This window comes from Pavona decussata, unplaced genomic scaffold (assembly GCF_977016875.1).
Source record: "Pavona decussata unplaced genomic scaffold, jaPavDecu1.1 SCAFFOLD_140, whole genome shotgun sequence".
NCBI classification, from domain to species: Eukaryota; Metazoa; Cnidaria; class Anthozoa; order Scleractinia; family Agariciidae; genus Pavona; species Pavona decussata.
This window is the reverse complement of record NW_028145553.1, coordinates 1,962,446-1,987,511: the sequence shown is the minus strand read 5'-3', so window position 1 is coordinate 1,987,511 and position 25,066 is coordinate 1,962,446. Positions and strand designations below refer to the sequence as shown.

The window sequence follows — 25,066 nt, the reverse complement described above, 5'->3', positions numbered from 1 at the left end:
GTCGGTGTTAGGTGACGTGTAGTCGTGTGTACCCGTACTATTTTTGTCGCGCAAGTTGCGGATTCAATTCGAATGTATACTGACTAGCGGCGACTTGAGCACGATTTAGCGCCACGATATCGCAGGATTTTCGAAGATGTTCGAACCTTGATACAAATTTGCGGAAACCTTTCCACGATATCGCAGCTGGTTTAAACGTGCGATTTAAGGTTTCAGCATTGCGTGAGAAAATGCAGTAATGTCCGGCAAACTGTCGCACTTGTAAACTGTTCTTCCCAAATGTTGGACGTGTTTTAGTGTGTTTAATAGTGCGGGTTAGGATGTTTGGCCTCGGCTTCAAGATCCCGGCAAATTAATTACAATTACATGTTCAGGGTTCATGATTCTAGAGATTGGTTTCTGAATGGTAGCCCCAGGATCATTTATTAATAAAAGATTTCTTGCTTGATGCATTAATGCTTGCGGAATGTGATTAATGTCTGTCACTCCCCGTACCGCCTCGACGACGTTAGGCTAATTTAGCTTCCGTTTAGTTCTCGGAAAAAGAGCTTTTTTTAGAACTGGCATTTTTTGAATTCTCTTACCATTGGGTCATCCTATGTTTGTCCGCTACTCACCAAAACAGTTTGCAAAACATTGTTGACCAGTCACTGGACTCTAGACTCTGATCATATGCTTCGGTATTCTAATCACAAACTCCACTAGCCCAATTAAAATGCGAATTTTGCACTGTCATTGTGTAAAATATATAAAATGTACAGGTCAAATCGAAAGAGAAAACGAAACGGTTTTCTAGGGGAGTTTGTTCATCACCGTTTCATCCCATTTTGTACAGCTTTTTATACGCCAAATATTAGATAACTCACAACTCATTAAATACTGCGGCTAAACCACTCTTCCCTTTGGGGCAACAATTAAGGCTTATATAAGGTACCAAACCCAGACAACGAGTCCGAACAGTCATCCCGGCAAAGAAGTACTAATACATGATTTCGAATGTTGCTACGCTTTAATTTCCCTTGGTCTTTCCCGGACAAAAAGACATTTGACAACTTATGCAACATAGTGTTATTCGAGAAGATGCAGTTGACCAGCTCTGTATGTGTATAATATTGACTCAGTTGACATGATTAAAAATACTGACCGAAAGTGATCTGTTTGCGTGAGTAACACCAAGTTTAAGATGCCTAATTTCTTCAATATTGTACTTTATGTGTCTGTCAACAAAGTTTTGTTTTTAAGGTTGTAGTTGACAGAATAAAAATGTGAGCCAATGGGAAAAAAGTAAAGGACAGATTACTAAAAACACAAAAGCGAAGACATTACATCATCATCTAAATTCGGCACCGATTATCAATACAGTAACTCGTGACTGATCAAAGCATTGACCACTGACGCAACTAAATCCGCTTTTCCGAGAAAAGCAAAACATTTCTTACAAACTGGAACAGAGCATAGGAGTTAAGGTCTTCTCATCGACAGTGTCTCAAAACCTTTAATTCTGGTTACAAATGGCACAATCTTCGTTACCTTGTCAGTTATCAGGCCGTTAAGCGACACTTGCTTGTGATAATCGCTGAGGCGTTGATCGGCCTTTATAGAAGCGTGTTAAAGCTGTAACTCTTTGTCAGACAAAAGGAAATCCAGCCGCTTCTACTGACGCATCCGCCAAACTAAAATGGCATCTTCTTCATCATCATCATCATCATCATCTGCAGCTGCAACGGGATCCTCCGTCTATGATGTAACGGAAGAAAAAACGAATGGCACAAGGCTGGCTCGATTAATAATCGATAACGGAACATACGTTCTCAGAAGGTTTCTTCATTCCTACATTTTTCCTCCCAAAACACTGGGGGGCGTGCTGCAGACGAATCTTCGAAAGCTGCAGTATTTAAAGTCCAAACGTGTGATTTTCGATCATCAGTGGAAAAAGTTATTTCCTTCTTCGGGTGACCCACCAGACGCTGAAACATTTGACATTACGCTGTTGCATTTGTTGATCCGAGAACTTTGCAATTTACCGGCGCCTATAACAGGATGGCACACGATGCCTGCCGACGACGACGAGAGCTTACCAGCATGCATTACTAGAATCAAATGCTTCAGAAACGAACTGTGCCACAGTCATTCCACCGGCATTTCTAATAGTGAATTTGAAGACAAGTGGAACAAAATATCTTCGTCTTTAAAGGTAATCGAGCTTGAAGTGTACGAGAAGACAATCCAGAGGCTCAAGAATGATCCTATCGACCATGATACTCGTCAAGCGGTGGAGGAAGAAGTGGAACAGTGGCGGTACTTGCAACAACAAGAAAACGATGAGCGCATTAGTGAAGTTTGCAGCTATCTTCCAGACAAACTACCTGAGGATCGTATGTTTGGTCGTTCACAAGAGATCCACCAAGTGAAAGAATACCTCCAAAACGAAGCTGTCTCGGTTGTGGTGATATCTGGAGGACCAGGATTTGGAAAAACAACTGTGGCTATGGCTGTCGCTCACGAGTTAACGAGACCAGAAAACGGAAAAACTGTGTTGTTTTGCAGTCTTCTTTCAAAGAAAACATTCAATGAAGTAGCCACTGAAATGATACTCTCGTGTGGCAAAACAGAGCTGCCAGAGAATCCGGAACAATGGCTTAAAGAATGGAGCAAACAGATTCAAACGGAAGTCACATTTGTCCTCGACAATGCAGATGGTGTCCTGGAGTCTGAAGATAGAAGGTCGTTCTTAGACACCTTAAGCGCCATAAGAAAGCTGTCGACCCAGAAAGTGACATTTGTGATCACTTCTAGAAAAAAATTGCAAGATTCAAATATTTTGTCATTGAGAGACGTTACACTTCAACCATTATCACCGGAAGAGGGGGAGAGAATCCTTGTCTCGCGAGTCAGTGATGAGGAGATCCGAAAGAAGCTTTGCAAGACAGAGAAGATAGCTGCTCTTTGTGGTTATGTCCCTTTGGCGCTATGCATTGTGGGTTCACTACTTGCAGATTACACCGAGGAGAGCCTTATTAAACACCTTGAGGAAGAACCCATGTTTGTTCTGGAAGACGAAGATGTATCATTCCAAACGGCGATCAAAACTTCTTTTGACTTTTTAAGTAAATCTGAACAAGATGCCTTGGTTCTTTTGTCCGTGTTTCCGGCATCATTTGATTGCAATGCTGCTGAAGCCGTTATAAGAGCATCTTCAGATACTGGAGCCTTGCCAATCTCGATCTTGCGATGCTTGAAGAACAGGTCTCTGATAGAACAGCCACGTTCTCGCAGATATCAGTTGCATCCACTTGTCCGCGCCTTTACGAAGGAGATTTCTAAAAAAATGTCAGAAGCCTCTCTCTTAGATAGGGGGAAGAAACTGGCCCGTGCGCACTTTATGTTTCGCGTTAATCAAAATTCAAAGATGTACTGGAGCAAGAACACCTGTCGTGCATCCATCGAGTCTTTCAGCAAGGACAGGGACAATTTTGAATATTTCCTTCATGTCTTTGCTGAAGGAATGGAGAAGCATGATCCGGGGATCGCTGACAGTCGCAAACTTTTTCTTCAAGATTCTCTCCAGACCTGCATGTATTTAGAAATGTGCCTTTCACCTAGGTTTTATGTTCAGTTATTGGAACGTCTGTTAGAGTCGTTCAAAGAAGCAGGCTTTCAACACGTTCCCGTAGTGGAAATGATGTGCCTTCTTGGGCATGAAATGAGAAAGGTAGGCCAAAAAGTTAAGTACAAAGGTTATATAGAAGAGGCCAAAACACTTCATTCAGAAAATTCCTCTGAATTTGCCACCAACGCAATTTCAGAGGTGTTCGTTATTAATAGTTATGCAGACTGGCTTAACAAGGAAGGAGATCTAGCTGAGGGCGGACAACCATGGGAGCTGAATCAAACTGCTTTGAAAGTATGCAACGAAAAGTTGGGGGTTGATCATCCAGAAACTGCTGCAACACTTTTATTTGCAGGACGATTTGCAAGGCGTATGCGAAAACCATCTGAAGCCGAGCAAAGGTTTCAAGAAGCAGGAAAACTTTTTCAAGAGCACCTTGGCAGACATTTTATGACTGTTCGCGCTTTAAAGGAAAGTGGGGACCTTTTTCTGGGTAAAGAAACTAAGGAAAATCTAGAAAAAGCATCAATGAATTACAAAGAGGCTTTGGAAATGATGGAGCAGTTAGGAATGGAAAAACACAAGGAAAATATCCATATACTTAAGAACTATGGACGTTGTGCTGCGAAGAGGGGAAACCATCAAGAAGCAAAGGAATACATCCTAAGGGCATACAATGTCGCTGAGACAGAGTTAGAACCAGATCACCTGTGGAAGGTCATGATCAAGACACAACTAGCCGTGTTACACGAAGACATTGCAAAGGTTGAAGAGACAGAGGACAATCTGGACAAGGCATCTACTTTTTACAAAGATGCTATTGAAATGTTGCAGCGACTTAAAGCGGAAAGCAACAATGAAAGTATTAGAACAATGAAAGACTATGGAATGTTTCTTATGAGAAGAGAAAAAGTTTTGGAGGCTATGGATCACCTCGAAAGAGCATACGTTTTGGCTGACAGAGAGTTGGAATCAAACTACATGTGGAAAGTCACAATCAAGATTCAACTAGGACTTTTAAACGAAAAAGTTGCGAGGATAGAAGAAGCCAAAAGGTCGATGAAAGATGGACTTAGGATGCTGTACAACAGGAAAATGAAACCAAGAAAATTGTGGAACAGCACTGATGTCTTGGAATTTCTAGAACGTCATAGAAAAGATTTCCCAAAGGATACATTTCCTCGTTAATCCCATGATGTAATTATTTCCTTATTTCCTGGCTCATTCGGTTCTATTGTAGCCGAGCCTATATTAGACACAATGAAAGACTGCGAAGATGATCCGTTCCCCTCTGTCTTAATGATGCAACGTAATTTTATATCATGCCAGTTTTTAGCATCTTTGAAGTAGCTCCAACAATAATGAAATGAATCGATTTCTGACAGCCTGTTGACATGGTGTAAGGGTGTCCCTTCTACAAGGGTAACCTCTATTATATTTTGCGGTGTTGTTTACATGAGAGGTAGAGTCACCCTACCTTCCTATTAATGGTGTGGATTTCAAGCCCTTTTGTCCTTCATGAACGCTGCAATCCAGGCTACCACCGATTTCATCGGCAAGATAGCCCTTGTGACAGTTCTTTTCATGTAAATTGGGATATCTTTTGGCCCTTCTATAAGAGTACCCCTCCTAGGAGGATGATCCTATCTCCATGTAAACTGTCTTACGTGATCACTTAATGCTAGGGTCGAGTCCCTACAATCACTTTTTGTTACCCCGACGACGTTGTAAATATGCGCTGAAATAAAAATCCCTCGGTACAGAGAATATAATTACAAACAAAGAACTCTCCTTACTTGGTGTACTCCTTAAAGTTTTGGCTGGGATGTCCCGCCCGATCGTCATAACCTTGACCCTATTTCCGACTAAATTCCGACTCAACTACTAAAATCCTTCCCCTTTTCAGACGCCAGACCAAAATACTGAGGTTGAAATCTGGGGTGCTCACCACCCGGTTGGAAATTTCGGGATAAATATGAAATGATTTAAGCTGATAGATAACGTGCAAAATGTATCAGCACCAATTTTGTAATCCCAAGGAGGGGGGGGGGGGGGGGGGTAAAAGCGCATCACTTCTACCGGAAGCCCATAATTTCACAACGTTCCAAATGAAAAGACGCCAATCATTTGGTTTTCCTACCGGAATTAGGTTTTCCGCGGTCATGGTAAGCGCCCCCTGTACTCTTTTCAGCCTAAAGCGATTGCAAATGACCCTATGGCTTATATAAGGAACCCATCCCGGGAAATGAATCCGAACAGTTATCCCGACAGCATCATGTTATTTATTTATTTATTTTTTTAATGTTCCTACGGCTTCATTTCCTGTCGTCTTTTCCGGGAAAAAGAGCTTTGCCAAAATGTGGAACAGTTTAAATCGCAGGTCTACCCATCGAAAACCGAAAGCAAAAAAGGACTTTTTTAATTTCATCTCCATACATCATATAAAAACATAAGCTTGTCTTTATATCCTTCAAGTTATAGTGAGAGGACGGAAAGGAACCCAATGCTTTGTCTTGGTAAAGAGATTAGTTGACTTCTCCGTTGATCAGTTCTATACAATGAAGCATATAAATTTCAGACCAATTAATTAGGAGAACATATTACTGACTGACAGATGCTGTGAAGTAGGGGAGGTAGAAATAATACCCTTCATGTACTGATGCGCTTTCGGAGAAACGTTTTAATTGTCTGTTTTCCCAGGATCTTTTTGTAATTCATGCTCTGGAGATCTTTCTGGAACACGCCCCAGAGAAAAACGTAATTGGTCTTGATTTGTCGGTAACTCAGCTAAGCCAAGTTTTGTACTTTTAAAAAAGATAACCGAATATAAGAGAAAAGAGGAATGAATATCAGAACCAAGCAAGGAAATGCGAGACATAAAGCAGAAGACAAGTTTCCGAACAGAAATGAATGTAAATAAACAGACCTTGCGTCATGGGTTAACAAAGACAATCGTGATCAACAAAACCATGATTGATTGAAGCATTGTGCCCTGATGCTAATTTAACTCTTCATTTCAAACGAAACAGAAACATTTCTTGGAAACCATTAGCAGGTGTTTTATTGTTTAAAGGTGTTCCTCACCATTACAAGGCGTCCTTTAGCACAGTTTGCATTTTGACGACCGAAACTGGCGCTGGTAGTCACTAGTTGAAATTATCTAGGTGAGTGCTGAATCGGATGGGATTATTCAGTTGTTTTAAATCACCCTTACTTGGGTTTTAGAGGAATTTTTGCTCTTAATTGCCAACTTGAGTTGTCTTATACGCAAACATGCCACTGTTTTGAGCGTTTGCGCATCAATATTATCAGAGAAAACCCAAACCGTATTCAATTTTCAGTACGTTGTTAATTCCTGTCACATCATATAAATAGTCAGTCGTTTTTATCTCAAAGGAACCTCTTGCGGACTAAAAAAGCATTAATTAGGGCTTATGACTAGCGAACATCGTCGATCCTCCGAACAAAGAAGACGGTTGTGCTAAATCCTGTTATATTCCATTTACCACTGCGCCATATAATTCTGGATAGTTCAAGTTCAAAAACATCACAGAATCATTGCAAGGTAAATGCTTCTTTGTGGCAAATTCTTCAGAAAATAGTATTTTACCCTTTGATACTCGATGCGATGCAATGATTGAAACTATAGTTTAGAACCTACCATAGAAGAAAACCTATTGAAATATATTATTAATATTATAGAGATAGACTCAAACTGATTTGCATCTACATGGATCAAAAACAGTTTTAATCTATACAATTTGATTTACAGTTTAGACAATAAACCACCTGCACTGGCTCAACTACCATTAGGTGAACGTGCTAAAGAGCAAAACACCCGCCGGGAGTGTGCGCGGTTTTCCACCCCCTTCCAGGTCTATGGACTCTAACACTACTTAAATTTTGGGCTACTTTACCATTACGACATTGCCTTATGGTGCATGTCTAGTACGGTTTATTACTTACAGTAGGATTTAAGGGAATCGTCGAGATCGTCACTGACAACCTGTTTACCGACGCAATCTGTGCGAGCCCCATTGTAAAACAGTGCACGCTTTGGAGGATTTTGGTGGGCGATTAATTGATTCGTGTCTGTAGCAGTATCTTGCATTGGTAAAACGCGTAGTGGTTTCGTTGTGATTTTTTACTGTAGGCCTTAAATTTCCCATATCACGAAAGTTTGAGGTGAAAATGCCCTTAAGAAAATTGTACGGGATTAAGGGTCTTCCGAACAGATAATTTACCGAAACGATCTGTTGGGTGCCCCTGACATGAGCAGAGATATTGTTCAGTTTCCTAATTTGCACTAGGTTCAATGAACAGTTCGACGTTTGAATCGGCTCTCAGACCGACTACTTAGGTGAACACATTATCGAAAACTTATGCATTGACAGAAATTTCATTTTGCTGCCGGAGGAAAGGAAGAATCGAAACAAGTATATACATTAGAAACCCATTGGCACATGAAACACTGATTCGCTTCCGAGAATGAAGCGTTGTTTTGATTTGTGCTTTCCTAGAATCTTTTTGTTATTCATGCAGCAAATATTTATAATAAAAACGCTTCAGGGAAGTACACGGTCGGTGGACTTTGCTTGTCTGTTACTCAGCTAACTCAGTCAAGGTTTGTACGTAAAGGTGTTTGAAAGAAATATAAGGGAAAAAAGAATTCACATGTATCCGGTTAGAACAAGAAAAGCGTCGAAGAAAACTGAATGTGTCGAGACACACAAAAAAAACATATTGACAAGAAACCATCCTTACCTCATCGTTTAAAAACTACAATGATATCGTGATCAACAAAAGCGTGATTGATTGAAGCATTGCCCCCTGCTGCTAATTTGATTCGTAATTCCAAGCGGAAAAGAAATATTTCTCGGAAACTGGTCACCGGTGTTTACTGACTTGAGATTTTCCTGAGCAGTACAAGGTGTAATTTTGTATAGTTTGCGCTTTGATGACTGAAACTAGCCTGGCAATCGTGTTACAACAGCTGATAATACCAAGCTAGGTGAGTGCTGAATTGCTTCATGAAATTATTCGGTCGCTTGGAATCACCCTTGCGTTTAAAGGCACTTTTGCTCTTTACTGTCAAGTTGTCTTCTATGCAAACAATGCCACCGTTTGGAGTGATCACGTGTCGATATTTTCAGAAAACGACCGATCCGTCCGTAATTTTTAGTGTGTCGTTAGTTGCTCTCAAATCATATAGACATGTACAAAGTAGGTTGTGGTTTTATTCGGTGGAAGCGGAGGCTAGAGTGACCCTTTTAGAATCAATTGACTTCAGTTTGTCACAAATGAAGTCTGTTCACAGATTTGTAGTTTAAGGAATTTGTATTAAGAGAGATAAAAGCAGCTGAAGTTTCGTCTTTAAAGAAACTTTGCGGGGAAATTAACACTGAGAGACAGCTAAAAATGTAATTTGCGGTTTTCGAAACCATCCCCTGCGGTCATGTTGTTGAACATGGTGAGTGCTGAATTGGATGGGATTATTCAGTTGCTTTAAATCACCCTTTCTTGGGCTTTAGAGGAATTTTGGCTCTTAATTGTTAACTTGAGTTGTCTTATATTGCAAACATGCCACTGTTTCGAGCGATCGCGCATCAATATTATCAGAGAAAAGCCAAACCGTATTCAATTTTCAGTACGTTGTTAATTCCTGCCACATCATATAAATAGTCAGTCAATTTTATCTCAATGGAACCACTTGCGGACTAAAAAAGCATTAATTGGGGCTTATGACTAGCGAACATCGTCGATGCTCCGAAGAAAGAAGACGGTCCTGCTAAAGCCTGCTATATTGCATTTACAGTTTAGACAATAAACCACCTGCACTGTCTCAACTACCATTAGGTGAACGTGCTGAAGTGTAAATTGAAGGTCTACTCAACGTGTCCGACTAAAAGCGAAAAAGGACCTTTCTAATTTCATCTCCATACATCATATAACAACATTTGCTTGTTTTTATATTCTCCACCACCAGTGAGAGGAGGGAAAGGAACCCAATGCTTTAAGTCTTGGTAAAGAGATCAGTTGACTTCTCCGTTGTTCAGTTCTATACAATGAAGCATATCAATTTCAGACAAATTAATTAGGTGGACACATTACTGACTGACAGATGCTGTGAAGTATGAGAGGTAGAAACAAAACACTTCATGTACTGTTGCGTTTCGGAGAAACGTTTGGATTGTCTGTTTTCCCAGAATCGTTTTGTTGTTCATGCTCTGGAGATCTTTCTGGAACACGCCCCAGAGAAAAACGTAATTGGTCTTGATTTGTCGGTAACTCAGGTAAGCCAAGTTTTGTACTTTTAGAAAAGATAACCGAATATAAGAGGAAAGAGGAATGAATATCAGAACCAAGAAAGGAAATGCGAGACATAAAGCAGAAGACAAGTTACCGAACAGAAATGAATGTAAATAAACAGACCTTACGTCATGGGTTAACAACGACAATCGTGGTCAACAAGGCCGTGATTGGCTGAAGCATTGTGCCCTGATGCTAATTTAACTCTTCATCCCAGACGAAACAGAAACATTTCTTGGAAACCATTAGCAGGTGTTTTATTGTTTAAAGGTGTGCCGCACCATTACAAGGCGTCCTTTACCACAGTTTGCCATTTGATGACCGAAACTGGCGCTGGTAATCACTAGTTGAAATTATCTAGGTGAGTGCTGAATTGGATGGGATTATTCAGTTGCTTTAAATCACCCTTTCTTGGGTTTTAGAGGTATTTGTGCTCCTTATTGTCAACTTGAGTTGTCTTATACGCAAACATGCTACTGTTGGGAGCGATCACACATCGATATTATCAGAGAAAAGCCAAACCTTATTCAATTTTCAGTACGTTGTTAATTCCTGTCACATCATATAAATAGTCAGTCAATTTTATCTCAATGGAACCACTTGCGGACTAAAAAAGCATTAACTGGGGCTTATGACTAGCGAACATCGTCGATGCTCCAAATAAAGAAGACGGTCCTGCTAAATCCTGTTATATTGCATTTACCACTGCGCCATATAATTCTGGATAGTTCAAGTTCAAAAACATCACAGAATCATTGCAAGGTAAATGCTTCTTTGTGGCAAATTCTTCAGAAAATAGTATTTTACCCTTTGATACTCGATGCGATGCAATGATTGAAACTATAGTTTAGAACCTACCATAGAAGAAAACCTCTTGAAATATATTATTCATATTATAGAGATAGACTCAAACTGATTTGCATCTACATGGTTCAAAAACAGTTTTAATCTATACAATTCGATTTACAGTTTTGACAATTAGCCACCTGCACTGGATCAACTATAATTAGGTGAACGTTCTGAAGAGCAAAAATCCTGCCGGAGAGGTGTGCCGTTTGCCACTTCCTCCCAGGCGTATGGACATTAAAGCTACTTAAATTTTGGGCCATTTTACCATTACGACATAGTCTTATGGTGCATGTATTTAAGCCAATCGGCGAGATCGTCACTGACAACCTGTTTACCGGCACAATCAATGCGCGCACCATTGTAAAACAGTGGACGCTTTGGCGGATTTTGGTTGGGGATTGATTGATTCGTGTCTGTAGCAGTATCTTGCTTTTGCAAAAGCTTTGAACTTCGGTGTGATTCTTTTACCAGCCTCAACCGTCTTAAGTCTTACAACGTTAACAGGTCGATAACTTTTGCAACATGGTTTTTTTAACCTTGTTTATTTCAGGGTTGACATTCTTTATGGGACTCATTATCCTAGCTGTTTCTAACAAAGCCTTATGAATTAGAACAAGAACCTAACTTATTCGTTTTAACTTTTTTAGGGGGAAAGCGTTTATGCCGATCTTGGTATTAACCAGAGAAGTCACCAAACTCCATGGCGTCTGCAGACGAAGCTTTACGGTCAACGAAGGAAAAAGTAAATTTTCACCGCTTAACAAGGCTTCTGGTATGCGGTGGTGGAATAATTTTAAGAGAAAAGTTTGACTCATTTCATTCTCCAGTCAACCTTCCCACAACGCTTGGTAGCTCTAGAGTAAAGACGCTGCTGGGAGACGCTCAACTTACCAGAAAGATGTGGAATTGCTTGTATCCATCGGAAGGTCAGTACGGCAAGTCTACCGACTTTGACATCATTCTCACTTTTAGACTGCTCCGAACAATCTGCAACCTAACCCCTCCTGCCACCGGATGGGACAGCCTACCACGCAGCACAGACCACAGTCTTGAAGCAGATTTAGCACGAGTAAAATACTATCGTAATGAAGTTTATGCCCACAGCACGACCATGGAGATATCTGATGCCGAATTTGTTGATCTTTGGGGAGACATCAGCGATGCCTTACTGAGAATTGCTGCAAGCATCAGCCAGGAGAAAAGAAATGAGTGGAGGAAGAGCATTGACACATTGCTACAGGATGACCTCACAGCAGAAGTTTCCATCGCTATCACCGCATTTCAAGCAGCAGGTGGATCTCCAAATTTCTGGAATGTCGTGTTGTCGTACAGAAAAACTTTGCACATGTTTTTCCAATACTTGAGATATAAACTGAAAGTTACCGTTCGCCGCTTTGCTCAGGGGAGTTTGTTGATAACTGTTGAATGCGGCTTACTGCAGATCCTTGAAGATTTGTGGGAAGATTACCAGAGCGGCCATCTCAATCAAGTTGCCCAGGAAACGCTCATATCAGCTGAGGTCCTGGAGAAACTTGGCGTAACTGAGGTGAAGCTGAAAACCTTTATTTCTGAGAAGGACTACTTGGAGGGAAAACAGATTTTGATAGCAAATTCAGGTAAGTCAACAATAGTTCGCAAACAACAGTAATACTTCCCATACTAGTTGTTGCGCTACTGCAGACAGCAAATAATAATAATAATGATAATAATAATAATAATAATAATAATAATAATAATAATAATAATAATAATGATTGAACAAAATTATGCCTTTAACGATAACTGTACCCATATTTTAAAAAGCATTTTAAAACTCTTTAGACCGTCTCTGCTTTCTGTAACTCTAACTATGCATGTCACGTGCAAGCCACGTAAAAGCTTGCTAGCTCTCGGATCCAAATTTAATAAATGCTGCCTTTTATGGAGCAAAGTAAACTGGAAAACTAAAACACTCCTCAAAGCGAGAAACCACCAAAGTTTAGCTCAACCCACGTTGGCACACGTTTTATGTATGTAACGAAAGTGAATATTTTTTGGAATTTTTCATGTACAAAATGTATGTCCACGAGACTCCACTACGCACAGGATATGTATTAATTGTCCGTCAAGCTGCACTTCGAATATACCAAAAAAAAAAACTCGTACTACACTTACAAGACACATACGTAGAACACTGAGTTCTGTTCCGACTACAAAACATGAAGAAATTTATAGCGATCTACGTGACAGAATTATTTTGCATGTCCCTCGGGCAAAAAAAACAACACAATTTAGTTCCTAATGAAAAAGTCTTGGTCTTTCTTTTGTCCATACCACCCCCCCTTGATATGAGGTAGCATATCAACGAACATAACTTATTGACATGACTTTGAAATAGACCTTGTGATCTGGGTCTTGTCAACTTGAACTTTCGCGACTCGAACATGGCCATCTTGGCCAGGGTAAACTTCGATCACTCCTCTGAATGGCCAGTGACCTCGTGGTGTGTTGGGTGAAATTACTAAAACTACGTTCCCAACTTGAAGATCTTGTTTGTCTTCAGTCCACTTTCTCCTGACATTTAGACTTGGAAGCTACTCACGCAGCCATCTGTGCCAGAAGTGTCTAACTAATTCTTGCACTCTTCTCCATCTTTTCTTTGGGCTGGAGTTGGTCTCGTCCACTGACGGTTGGGCAAATTGTCCACCAATTTGACCAATTAAAAAATGGTTCAGTGTTAATGATACGTCATCATCGGGACTTGCAGACTGATATGTTAAAGGACTTGAATTCAAAAGCGCCTTTGCTCCAGTAAATGCGGTCATTAATTCTTAGTCAATAATGTCTACGTTGCATGTCTAAATTGCATACACAGCTCGTTTCGCTGCCTTGATCATTGATTCATGTACGCCACCAAACTGCGGTGCTTCTGGAAGATTGAAGTGCCAGGTAAATCCCAGATTCGCTGTCGAGGCTCTGATTCTGTCTTGGTCAAGCACTTCAACCAGTTGTCTCAGCTCTTTGTTTGGTTTAACGAGATTTCCACCATTGTCAGATAACATTTCTCGGGGAAGACCTCTCCGATTGGCCATTCTGTAAAAGGAATTCAAGAACGAATCCGTATCAAGACCATAGGCCATCTCCAGATGAACTGCTCTTGTTGCGAGACAGGTGAAGAACACACAAATAACATTTCTCCGTGTTCCTCTGCCTTGGATGGTGATAAAAGGGCCTCCGAAGTCTACTGCCGTTTGGGCAAATACTCGCAGTGATAATCTAAGTCTTATCTGTGGTAGAGGGGCCATAACTTGCTTCGCTGCTTTAGCTTTTCGTCTTCGACACACATTACACTTCTTCTCCCGTTTTCTGATTTTTTCTCGTCCAGTTTTTATCCAAAACCGGGTTGATGAAGCCGCCAATGTCTGATTAGTCCCACTTGCATGCTTCCCTTTCTCGTGATAATGCTTGACAATTAGCTTTGTCACTTGATTCTTGCGGGGCAGGATGATAGGAAATCGAGCGTCTTCTGGTAAGAACCCTGCATATCTCAGTCGATCTTCATTCCTGATCTGGCCCTCTTCGTCAAGTCTTGGGTTTTAATCCAAGCAATTTGCTGTTCTTTGGTAACTCTCTTTGGTGAAGAAGCGTTGTGTACTCGTCGAGAAAAGCTTCTTGTTGTGCGCTTTTAATCCCTTGAATTTCTGCGTCCTCAATTTCACCTGAAACGATATACCCATGCTTGACCTCTGATAAACTTTTGTCAACTTGAAAACCGATTTGGATTCAAACGCCATAAATGATTATCCTCCTTTAGTGAAATCGTTTTTCGTTCCTCGGCATAATCATTTTCTTGTTTGGGGTGATTCTCCGTCATTCCTCTTGATTTCCATTGCTTTCGTTTCCTGATCTACGTTGACACGATTTATCGGCCATCCAGACTCGTCTTTTCCAAGGACGTCAGGACCATTCCACCACTTCTCGCAGTTAGCTAGCTCTTATGGTTTTAAGAGCGGCTGCCAGTAAGAATCGGAATCTGCATTTCAGCGACCACTTGGTCGAACTTCTTATATTTCGCCTGAAGATACCCTTGGATTAACTATTTTCGAAAATCATATCTTAAAGTTCCAAGGTATTTTATTTTTTGAGAAAATTGCAAGAGTTTGAAATGCGGCCAAGGTGACGGGCTGATGAAAACCGCGAAAATTTAGGTCAAAGGACGAAGCCCCGTTCACGGTGTAAAATAACCCAATGAACTTAAAACCTTACACAAACCTAGACCAATCATCTCACAAGATCATTAATACAATAAACATTCCAAACTCGCTGGCTGCTTTCTAAGGCATACAGATTTGTGTACACTACTCAAAATGGCCTTGAAACTAATGCTTATTTTCATTAAAATAAAAGTGTGTCTGTTATGTAATTTTATCTAAATTAAATCTCATATCTAGAAAGACGAAGAAAAGAACATTTATTTTTTCCAAGTTTCAAGCTCTGATTCAAACTCTTTCCCACTCAAGTAAGTTCAAATAGGCGTGCGATACTTGCGGCTCACAATTCGCGTCAAGAATTAGATCAGAACCGATTCACAAACACTTGACATTTGGAACCCGTGAATATTTCCAAACATCACATATTGGGCCCTAAAACTAATCAGACTGACTGAAGACAGCCATTCAATGTTTTTCGATCCCAGATTTCTTTCCTATTCTGCCCTAAAATAATATATTTATTCCGGTCAATTAGCCTACGAAACATGTGCAACAAATTTACATACCATTTCGATGTCGCAGGAAAAAGTAGTGCAAATCAAACTTTACAGCTCCTTTATCTTCTTAAATGAAGCAGTCGATCAGTTAAATGGAGAAAAACGTGTGACTTTGTTCGTGTCGTGTTGTTTTGAGTGTTCGTTTTTAGCAGCGACGGTATAAATCAATAAGCCAGTGTGACACTGAACAACTGTAACTGTTCACTTCGCTGATGTGGGTATTCGCTGATATCGTCCTTTAACTTAAATTTTCGCGGTTTTCATCGGCCCGTGACCGTACCTCGGCCGCATTTCAAACTCTTGCAATTTTCTCAAAAAATAAAATACCTTGGAACTTTAAAATATGATTTTCGTAAATAGTTAATCCAAGGACATCTTCAGACGAAATATCAGAAGTTCGACCAAGTGGTCGCTGAAATGCAGCTCTCGATTCTTACATGCTATCAGACCAGAAGGTAACTTGTTTCAAGGCACTGTCTAAGGCTTTAGGAACAGAATCGAACATTCTTAACCCGAGAACTGCTGCCATCAGTACCAATCTGGGACTACTTGTCGTGGAGAGGGGCGCGACTCTTTTCTTAGCAGTCACTAGCCTTCTAGATACCAACCCACGCTTATAGCATACTCTTGAGAAGACGACAGCTCTATACGCATCCTGCGATGCATCAACAAATGTATGCAGTGTTCCTGAAAGCAGTTCCACGTCCTCGTCCTAAGCGCAGACACCTCGGAACTGTCATTTCCGGTAAATCCCCTCTAACTCACTGAACTATGTTCGAGCTCTTCTAGCCAAATATCCTTGAAAAGGGTCGTCCCAGTCGAGTCCAGCAGCCCACATCTCTTGCAGTAGAACTTTTGCACGAATGAGGAACGCTGCTAAGAAACCAACTGGATCAAACAACTTCGCAATCTTTTTTAGGAAACTTCGTTTTGTAAGTTCCAACCCTTCCTCTGGAGGATTTGTCTTGGATGTAAACACGTCTTCATCTGGTAACTAGGCGACTCCCATTGCCTTCACCATTGGTACTCCACTATTGTCAAGATGGAGTTCAGACGTCCTGTCTTCAACTGGAATCTTTTCGAGAAGCTACGATGAATTTGACAACCACTTTCGAGCTCGCATTCCTGCTCTTGACCAAAGCTTGTCTAATTGGCTGTACAGTTCCAAGGCCTGGTTATCGTCCGCCACGGAGTCCATACTATCGTAAATGTAAGTAAATTTCAGCACAGTCTCAGTTGTCATTGGAAATTCGCCCTTGTGCTTCTCGGCGTTCGCTTGGGCCACAAACAGAACTTGAAATGGCGATGAATTGACTGTAAACACCATGCGACTGAATTCAAATTCTTCAGGCTCCTTCTCTTTTTTTAGTGATCTCCACAGGAAGCGCAGATATGGTCGGTCTTTTGGTGCAACTTCAATTCTCAAGTACATTTCAGCAATGTCACAAAATAACGCCACGGGATGTTTGCAAAAACGTAGCAATACATCGTTTAAGTCTGTCTGCAGCTTTCGTCCTAGGAGAATGGTGACATTCAAGGAGACTCTCTCACACTTGGCGGAAGCATCGAATACAATAGGAGTTTTCGTCATAGTTCTATCAGGCCTTACAACAGGGAAATGAGGCAAGTACCAACTGACTTTTTTGATGGTCCGCTCTCAGCTGGATCTATCTTTCGAATGTATCCTTCCTTAAGGTACTGACTGGTGCATTTGGAGTACGTTTCTCCAACCTTTGGGATGTTCCGCAACCTCTTTTCAGTGTTAAACAACCGACGCACCAGCATCTCGTTATTGTCTGGCAGTCCAGGTTCGTCATCTTTCCGTGGAATCGCCACTTGATATCTTCCATTCACGTACTTGATGGACTTCTCAACTTTCTCTAGTGCCTACTTGTCGCCGAAATTCAGGATTTGCGCTTAAAAGCGTCCCAGAAGCTTCAACTTCAACTTCAAAACTTGAGTTTTGCCTATGTTCTCGAACAAGGTAAGTATGTGTGAAACTCGTTTGCAAGTCGTTGCCTTTTAGACCACTAGGAGATCCGACACACACACACCCCAAAGGCGTAAGTCTTGCCACTGGCTCGCCCGATCTTCCTCCAACGTCCTTGAACGAATAATGAAACTCAGCGTAATCGACTCCGATAAGTACGTCCACCAAAGTGCGTGGTCCTGGAATTGGAATTTTATGTCCTTCAGGTGAGTCTACTTTGGGGCATACGCTCCCCAGGTGATTCCTTTCATGTTTCCAGTCACCCGCTCGGCAGTAAATGCATTGATAGCTGTTTTCACGCTACCATCCAAGCTCAACTTTAACTGGCATCGTCTCGAAAGTCGCACTTTGTCCATTCAAGACGTTAACGATGACTTTCTGTGACCGTCCTTGGAGCCCAAGTTCCGCTGCTACGTCTGCATTAATATGTGTCTTCGTAGCGGCTTTGTCCAATAAGGCATTTACTTTGAGTTTTCGACTACCATTCTTTACGATCACAGGAAATGTTCTCAATGTTAGAACTCGTACATCTGCATGTTCTGCTACCGTCGTAGTGTAGGATCTCTCTGTGTGATGGTCAGCGGAATCCTGAGGGAGTGAAACGACCAACGGTTTTCTTTCAGACGTCGACTCGACACTCAATTTGTTGTTCACCACTCGGTACGTTCTGATCTGACATCAGCTGACTACTTCTTTCTCCTATCTGCTCAATTCTATCTTGTTGATTCCTGTGGGTGTGCAGTAATCCGTTGTGCTTGAACTTGCAATTATTATGGTTCTGACACACGTTTAGCCAAAATGGTCCCCTCCTAGGCGATGGAAACACGAGTGAAGACGCTTGGCGGCATCCCATCTCTCTTGAATACTCATGGCTTTGAACTTCTCGTATCGCCAAACTCCATTCGGTCCATAACGTACTTTATAAGGGCGCGACGTGTGTCCTGTTTTTCTGTGGTTTTTCGTTTTCTGATCTCGACTAAAGAACGTCGACTTCTCGCTATCCTTACGATTTCGTTTGTGCTCGAAACTCTTGTTTGCTGTTTTAACTCCCCGAATGGTCTCCGAAGCCAGTATTTGAACTTTGGCCTATTGTACAAACCTCACAGTTACAGAGCGGAGCGGAGCGATAACAAAAACACAGCCGTAACTAAAGCGGCCTTTAGCCCTCAATTTAACGCATTACATAGCTTTCAAAGAAGCTACAATGCTAAAGAAAGGATCAAGTGACAAATAACCGTGACAAGAAGCACAACATTTTGCGACAAAAGCAAATAGCCGGCCCGGCAATCTGACAAAGTTGCAAGATAATGAATAGTTATTACACGGTTCAAATGCTATCCTTTCAACGATAAAAAGAGAGGCTATACTGTCACCAGACGCACTGAAATGAGCCATACCAAGCCTAAACTAAATGCCACAAACGGCATAAGAACGACAGTCGCTAAACACAGTCAACAAGAGGTCAAAATGACGTTTGAGATCAAAAAACAAAACATGCGACAGTTAAGCACATGGCTTTGTTCAGTGTCTATCGCGCAAATCCTCCGAATCATCAATGGCATTTAATAAGAAGAAAATCCAGCGCCAAAAGAAAATTTACAGGGGACACCGCTCATTTCATAGCGAAAAGGGTGTTCTCTAAAAGATATACCCGTGAGGGCAAAACTCTGATTTAAAGGCTAAAACACGCACGTGAGAGTCGCGCAGGCCTGTCAACCCCATTATTACCGTGATGATAGTGGGCTAACTTTGACTCGTTCAACTTTTTGCACAGACTGACATATAATGTTCCTTTGCCCAGTTCTTCGTGTCCATTGGCTTCTTTGAGATTAACTACAAGTACGTCCAACAAATCTGCAAACCTCTCTAAATCTCTTGTGTTGCCAGGGCGAAAGGACTTAATGGCCTCCAACTCTTCTAAATGAAGGGCAATTTTTCTTCTCTGACCTCCAGCTTTTCCCTCTTGCCTCTCCTTATCTGCTTCGTAAGCCGCTACTGAATGTCCTAACGTTTCTACCGCCTTAAGAGTTTTACCAGATAGATGTTGTCGAAGTTGCACCAGCTTATATTCAGGTGTCGCTTGTGTTTGATCAATACATGCCATGAAAGCTGTTTTCCATCCTTCGTAAGTTTTCTTGTCACCGTTGAACACTGGAATAGAAACGCGCTTTAACTCGCTCCACATATCACTAGCAATGGTTGCTCCTTCTTGCGAATTTTCGTTTTCCTAATGAAAAAGTCGTGGCATTCTTTCTTTTGTTCAAAACACAGTAGCTGTTAATGAGGAATACTGAATATAGTATCTGCCATGAAGTCCTAAATTGTTATCACTGTAACAAGTACACGTCAAATCGTACAGAAAGTGTACCTTTCGAATATGCTTATAGTAAATCTTGCATTTACTATAAACAAGGGATATACTAAACATATTTAATTTGTTTTAAGGGATGGCAGTGGAAAGTACGAGTAAATCTTCTAACTCAGACCGCCCTCCTCGGGAAATTGAGAGCGTTATCGGTAGCGAAGAAGAGATACAGCCAGTATTGGGGGCTGTTCAAACTGAAACTCTTGACGCTGTTCTGTTCACTGGTGGACCAGGATTCGGCAAGACAACTATGGCAATCGGATCCTCCGTCTATTGTGTAACGGAAGAAAAAACGAATGGCACAAGACTGGCTCGATTAATAATCGATAGAGGAACGTACGTTCTCAGAAGGTTTCTTCATTCCTGCATTTCTCCTCCCAAAACACTGGGGGACGTGCTGCAGACGAATCTTCGAAAGCTACAGTATTTAAAGTCCAAACGTGAAATTTTCGATGATCAGTGGGAAAAGTTATTTCCTTCTTCGGGTGACCCACCAGACTCTGAAACATTTGACATAACGCTGTTGCATTTGTTGATACGAGAACTTTGCAATCTACCGGTGCCTATGACAGGATGGCACAAGATGCCTGCCGAGGACGACGAAAGCTTACAAGCAAACATCACCAGGATTAAGTGCTTCAGAAACGAGCTGTGCCATAGTCATTCCACCGGCATTCCTAATACCGAATTCGAAGACAAGTGGAACAAAATATCTTTGTCCTTAGAGGCAATAGAAGTTGACGTCTACCGAAAAAGGATTCAAAGCCTCAAGAACGATCCTATCGATCACGATACTCGTCGAACGGTCGAGAAACAAGTCGAACGGTGGCGGAAATCTCAACAACAGGATGAGGATGAGCTCAACGGTGAGCTTTGCAGCTATCTTCCAGATAAAATACCAGACGAAGGTATAATCGGTCGCTCCAAAGAGTTAAAGCAAGTCCAAGAATACATCCAAAGCGAAGCCGTCTCCGTTGTGCTGATAACCGGGGGACCAGGATTTGGAAAAACAACTGTGGCAAAAGCAGTGGCTCACGAGCTGGCCAAACCAGAAAACCAGAAAACTGTAATATTTTGCAGTCTTATAACAAAGAAAACGTTCACCGAGGTAGCCACCGAGATGATTCACTCATGTGGCAAGATCCCCACACAATTACCAGAGAAACCAGATCAGTGGCTCAAAGAATGGAGTCAGCAGATCCAAAAGGAAGTCACATTTGTTGTTGATAATGCAGATGGTGTCCTTGAGTCGGAAGATCGAAAATCGTTCTTAAGACTACTCTGTACGATGAGAGGCCTATCGAAGCAGAAGGTGACGTTTGTGATTACTTCCAGAAAAACATTTCAAGATCCGGATCTGCCATCAAAAGATGTAAGACTTGATCCGTTATCACCCGAAGAGGCGAACAAAATACTCATTTCTCGCGTCAATGATGAAGAGATCAGAAAGAAGCTTTGCAAGACACAGAAGATAGTTGATCTATGCGGTTGTGTCCCTTTGGCCCTTTGCATCGTTGGGTCTCTCCTTTCAGACTACACCGAAGAGAAGCTCATTAAACACCTTGAGCAGGAGCCCATGACCATTCTGCAAGATGATGGTGAATCATTCCAAATGGCGATAAAGGCGTCTTTTGACCTCTTGACAAAAGCTGAACAAGACGCGTTGGTTGTTATGTCCATATTTCCGGGATCACTTGACGTTGATGCTGCAGAGGCCGTCTTAAGAACCTACTCGGATCCCGGGACCCTGCCTATTTCTACCTTGCGTTCTTTGAAGAACAAATCGCTTGTTGAACAGACACATTCCCGTAGATATCAGTTGCATCCACTTATCCGTGCTTTTGCAAAGAAGATTAGTCAAAGTAACAATTCTCAACTTTTAGTTGAAGGAGAAAAACTAGCCTGTGTATACTTCATGTCTCGTCTTGATGAAAATGCACAGAGGTTCTGGGGCAAAGACACCTGTAAAGCAGCTATCGATTCTTTCAGTTTGGACAGACACAACTTCGAACATTTCCTTCAAGTGTACTCTAAAGGAATGGAAGACCAGGACCAGAAGATCGTAGACGGTTGCCAAAAGATCCTTCATGATCTTCCCCAAAAGTGTATGTTCATAGAAAAGTGCATTCAGCCGCAGTTTTATGTTCAGTTCTTGGAGAGGCTGTTAAAGTATTCCAAGTCAGTCAACCAGCCAGTGCACGAAGTGGAACTTTTGTGCCTACTTGGACATGAAATGAGAAAAAAAGGTGAGACAGAAAAGTACAACGATAACATGAAGAAGGCCAGTCAGCTCTATTCAGAAAATGATACTGAATTTGAGACAAACGCTCTGTCGCAAGTGGTCTACCTCCATAGTCAAGCCCGTTTTATTTCAGAGGCGAACGTATTTGGGGATCAAAGACCCAAAAACTTGTACCACAGAGCACTGAAAATCTGCGAGAAGAAACTTCCTGACCATCCCGAAACTGCAGCAACCTTGTTATTTGCTGGTAGAAATGCGAAACGCCGGAAGGAAAACGACGAGGCAAGCACAAACTTCAAGCAAGCTCTTACCCTCTTTAAGGAACGCCTTGGTGATCATTTCATGACTGCTCAGTGCCTTAAAGACATTGCGGACTTCATTTGGTTTGCGGAGAAGAAAGATGACAGGTTGGATAAATCTCTAGAGTGTTACGAAACGGCAATGGAAATGATGGAAAAACTGGGAATGAATGACCAAAAGGAAAGCATCCTTACTCTAAAAAACTATGGCGTTTGTCAGATGCAAAAAGGTAACCTTAGAGAAGCAAAGAAGTTGCTTGAAAAAGCAGAACTCGTTGCTGAGAGAGAGTTAGACAAAGATCATAGGTGGAAAGTCATGGTGTATACCGAACAGGCTTTCTTGTACCATAAAGAGGTAAATGAACAGGATCTGGAAGCATCGATTAAAGAAGAATTACTGGACCAAATGGAAGCATCGCTTAAGAAAGGACTAGATATGTGTTTCAGACTTAATGACGGCAATCGAGACATTGAGCGCTTAGGCAACAAACATTTCATCCGAGAAGTTCTAAATCGTTATCCAGAAAGGTTTCCAGAGAAGCAGTACCCTCGTCAGTGAGATTTAGGATGCAGGCATTTCCGTCTATAATCCATGGCGAAAGACTTGCAGAAAACCTTTCCGCTTAAAATTTTGTTTTCTTTTGCGGAGAACCGCCGCGGAACGGGAACTGCGCGTGAAAAATTACCGAAGGTACGAAAGAAAACTAGAATTGGAACTAAAATGGGATGTCAAAAGAAGAACGCAAAGTACCTCGCCAAAGAACTGATTTGTTTGTTTTATCTGAGCGAAACATTGATTGTACATTGCCAAGACATTTCCTGCTTTGATTTGCGTTCCTATTAGTGAGTGAAATTCTTTTACACGCGAATCACTTCTTGACTGCAATTCAAATTGCCCGTTATTTTCCTTTGCAAAAGATGTTTTTTAATAAGTAGCTTTCTTAGTTACAGTAGGTGTCTATGTCGATTAGACGTGGACGGATTATTTATCTTTTACAATTTTGGGCAGCGAAGACTGAGATTTTGTCGAATATTTCTTCCTTTCAGCCCACGCAATGTTCCTATAACCTTTGATAATTTGGAAACCCATAATTCTACAAAGGACATCAAGGTCTAACTGCTATTCTTGAAACTACCAATTGTTTAGAGACCTAAATCGTCAACAACAATACTTTATTGCCATTAAACAATTAATTTCTAGGACATGACATTAAGTTAACAATAAGGTTAATTACTTTTAAAAACTATAAAGCTAATCAAGCTGATAAACCAAAACTACTGTTACATAGCTGAAGTTTCTGCCGCCAAAGCGCATGCATTTATTGTCTAGTTCATATAGTCACTTGATGTCTAAAAATAGAGGAAAATTGTGGGATCAAGTGACGACTAATCTGATATTGGTTTGTCTCGTGTAGGGTCGTAAAAGTGAGACCAATCCCACAACACAGTAAAAAAGCCAAGATTGGAGAAATTTTGTAAGACTTGTAAGGCAGTGGAATTGGGCCAGGAGGCGTTGCCTTTTTTCTGGCTGGTAAATTTTCCACTCTACGAGCTCTTGTTATACTTCGATTATAATCAAGTTGTAATAGCCTTTTTCACGGTTGATTTTTCTCATCTGCAATACAATGTTATCCAACGTGGATGCGAGGCAATTTCGGGCTAAACTACAAAATAGCCCGAAATTGCCTCACATACATGCTAGATTTCAATGCAATACAAATGAGCAGAGTTAACCGTGAAAAGGGCTATTAATCCGTAATACGAAACAAACCTTTTAAAAAGCTTAGGCTAAACGTTCCAACATTGTTGTCCACTATTTGGTGATGCACCGTTGCTGGAAGGTGTAGTAGTCCATCCAAACTGTATGGTGTTAGACTAACAATTTTCGTGGTCGGTGTTAGGTGACGTGTCATCGTGTATACCCGTACTATTTTTGTCGCGCAAGTTGCGGATTCAGTTCGAATGTATACTGACTAGCGGCGGCTTGAGTGCGATTTAACGCCACGATATCGCAGGATTTTCGAAGATGTTTGAACCTTGATACAAATTTGCGGAAACCTTTCCACGATATCGCACTGAAACCGCAGCTGGTTTAAACGTGCGATTTGAGGTTTCAGCATTGCGTGAGAAAATGCTGAAATGTCCGGCAAACTGTCGCACTTGTAAACTGTTCTTTCCAAATGTTGGACGTGTTGTAGTGTGTATAATAATGCCGGTTAGGATGTTTGGCCACGGCTTTAAGATCTCGGCAAATTAATTACAATGACACGTTCAGGATTCATGATGCTAGCTAGAGATTGGTTTCTGAATGGTAGCCCCACTGGGTCATTTATTAATAAAAGATTTCTTGCTTGATGCATTAATACTTGCGGAATGTGATTAATGTCTGTCACTTCGACGACGTTAGGCTAATTTAGCTTCCGTTTAAGTTCTCGGAAAAAGAGCTTTTTTTAGAACTGGCATTTTTTGAATTCTCTTACCATTGCGTCATCCTGTGTTTTTCCGCTACTCACCAAAACAGTTTGCAAAACATTGTTGACCAGTCACTGGACTCTAGACTCTGATCACATGCTTCGGTACTCTAATCACAAACTCCACTAGCCCAAATAAAATGCGAGTTTTTCACTGTCATTGTGTAAAATATACATAATGTAC

The 25,066-nt window shown here is 41.3% G+C and overlaps 4 protein-coding genes and 1 pseudogene across 8 annotated transcripts in view; 4 read left to right on the top strand and 1 right to left on the bottom strand.

The window, feature by feature from the left end:
* Positions 1-1,340: 1,340 nt before the first annotated feature.
* LOC146466941 (uncharacterized) lies at positions 1,341-5,401 on the top strand. The gene is made up of 2 exons (XM_085126426.1): positions 1,341-5,185; positions 5,230-5,401. Exon 1 carries the CDS (start codon positions 1,679-1,681, stop codon positions 4,796-4,798), a length of 3,120 nt encoding a protein of 1,039 aa, XP_084982552.1. The 5' UTR covers positions 1,341-1,678; the 3' UTR covers positions 4,799-5,185; positions 5,230-5,401.
* Positions 5,402-6,751: 1,350 nt separating this feature from the next.
* The window catches only part of LOC146466932 (uncharacterized), an 81,416-nt gene continuing 63,101 nt past the window's right edge, over positions 6,752-25,066 (top strand). Inside the window, exon 1 of the mRNA XM_085126430.1 lies at positions 6,752-6,774. The gene's annotated coding sequence lies outside the window, so the exon portion shown is untranslated. The remainder of the gene's footprint in view (positions 6,775-25,066) is intronic.
* On the top strand, positions 8,501-23,705 carry LOC146466939 (uncharacterized). Of its 3 annotated transcripts, none has more exons than XM_085126423.1 (3): positions 8,501-8,621; positions 11,416-12,384; positions 19,951-23,705. In XM_085126423.1, the coding sequence occupies exons 2-3, from the start codon at positions 11,469-11,471 to the stop codon at positions 22,968-22,970; spliced, it is 3,936 nt and encodes a 1,311-aa protein (XP_084982549.1). In that variant the 5' UTR covers positions 8,501-8,621; positions 11,416-11,468; the 3' UTR covers positions 22,971-23,705. The 3 variants fall into 3 exon arrangements, with proteins under 3 accessions (XP_084982549.1, XP_084982550.1, XP_084982551.1); XM_085126424.1 differs by lacking the exon at positions 8,501-8,621 and adding an exon at positions 10,156-10,280; XM_085126425.1 differs by lacking the exon at positions 8,501-8,621 and adding an exon at positions 10,450-10,681.
* Positions 8,511-25,066, top strand: part of LOC146466937 (uncharacterized) — a 31,609-nt gene continuing 15,053 nt past the window's right edge. The window contains exon 1 of one of the 3 annotated variants that reach the window (XM_085126437.1): positions 8,511-8,621. The gene's annotated coding sequence lies outside the window, so the exon portion shown is untranslated. Of the gene's footprint in view, positions 8,622-10,185; positions 10,281-12,252; positions 12,385-25,066 lie in introns of those variants that run through there. The other 2 variants (XM_085126436.1, XM_085126438.1) reach the window with 2 other exon arrangements.
* Positions 16,603-17,756, bottom strand: LOC146466940 (uncharacterized; annotated as a pseudogene).

Coding starts and splice junctions, on each gene's coding strand:
- LOC146466941 (XM_085126426.1), top strand. CDS start 1,679: ATGGCATCTTCTTCATCATCATCATCATCATCATCTGCAGCTGCAACG.
- LOC146466939 (XM_085126423.1), top strand. CDS start 11,469: ATGGCGTCTGCAGACGAAGCTTTACGGTCAACGAAGGAAAAAGTAAAT. Junction 12,385..19,950: donor GATTTTGATAGCAAATTCAG/GTAAGTCAACAA, acceptor ATTTGTTTTAAG/GGATGGCAGTGGAAAGTACG.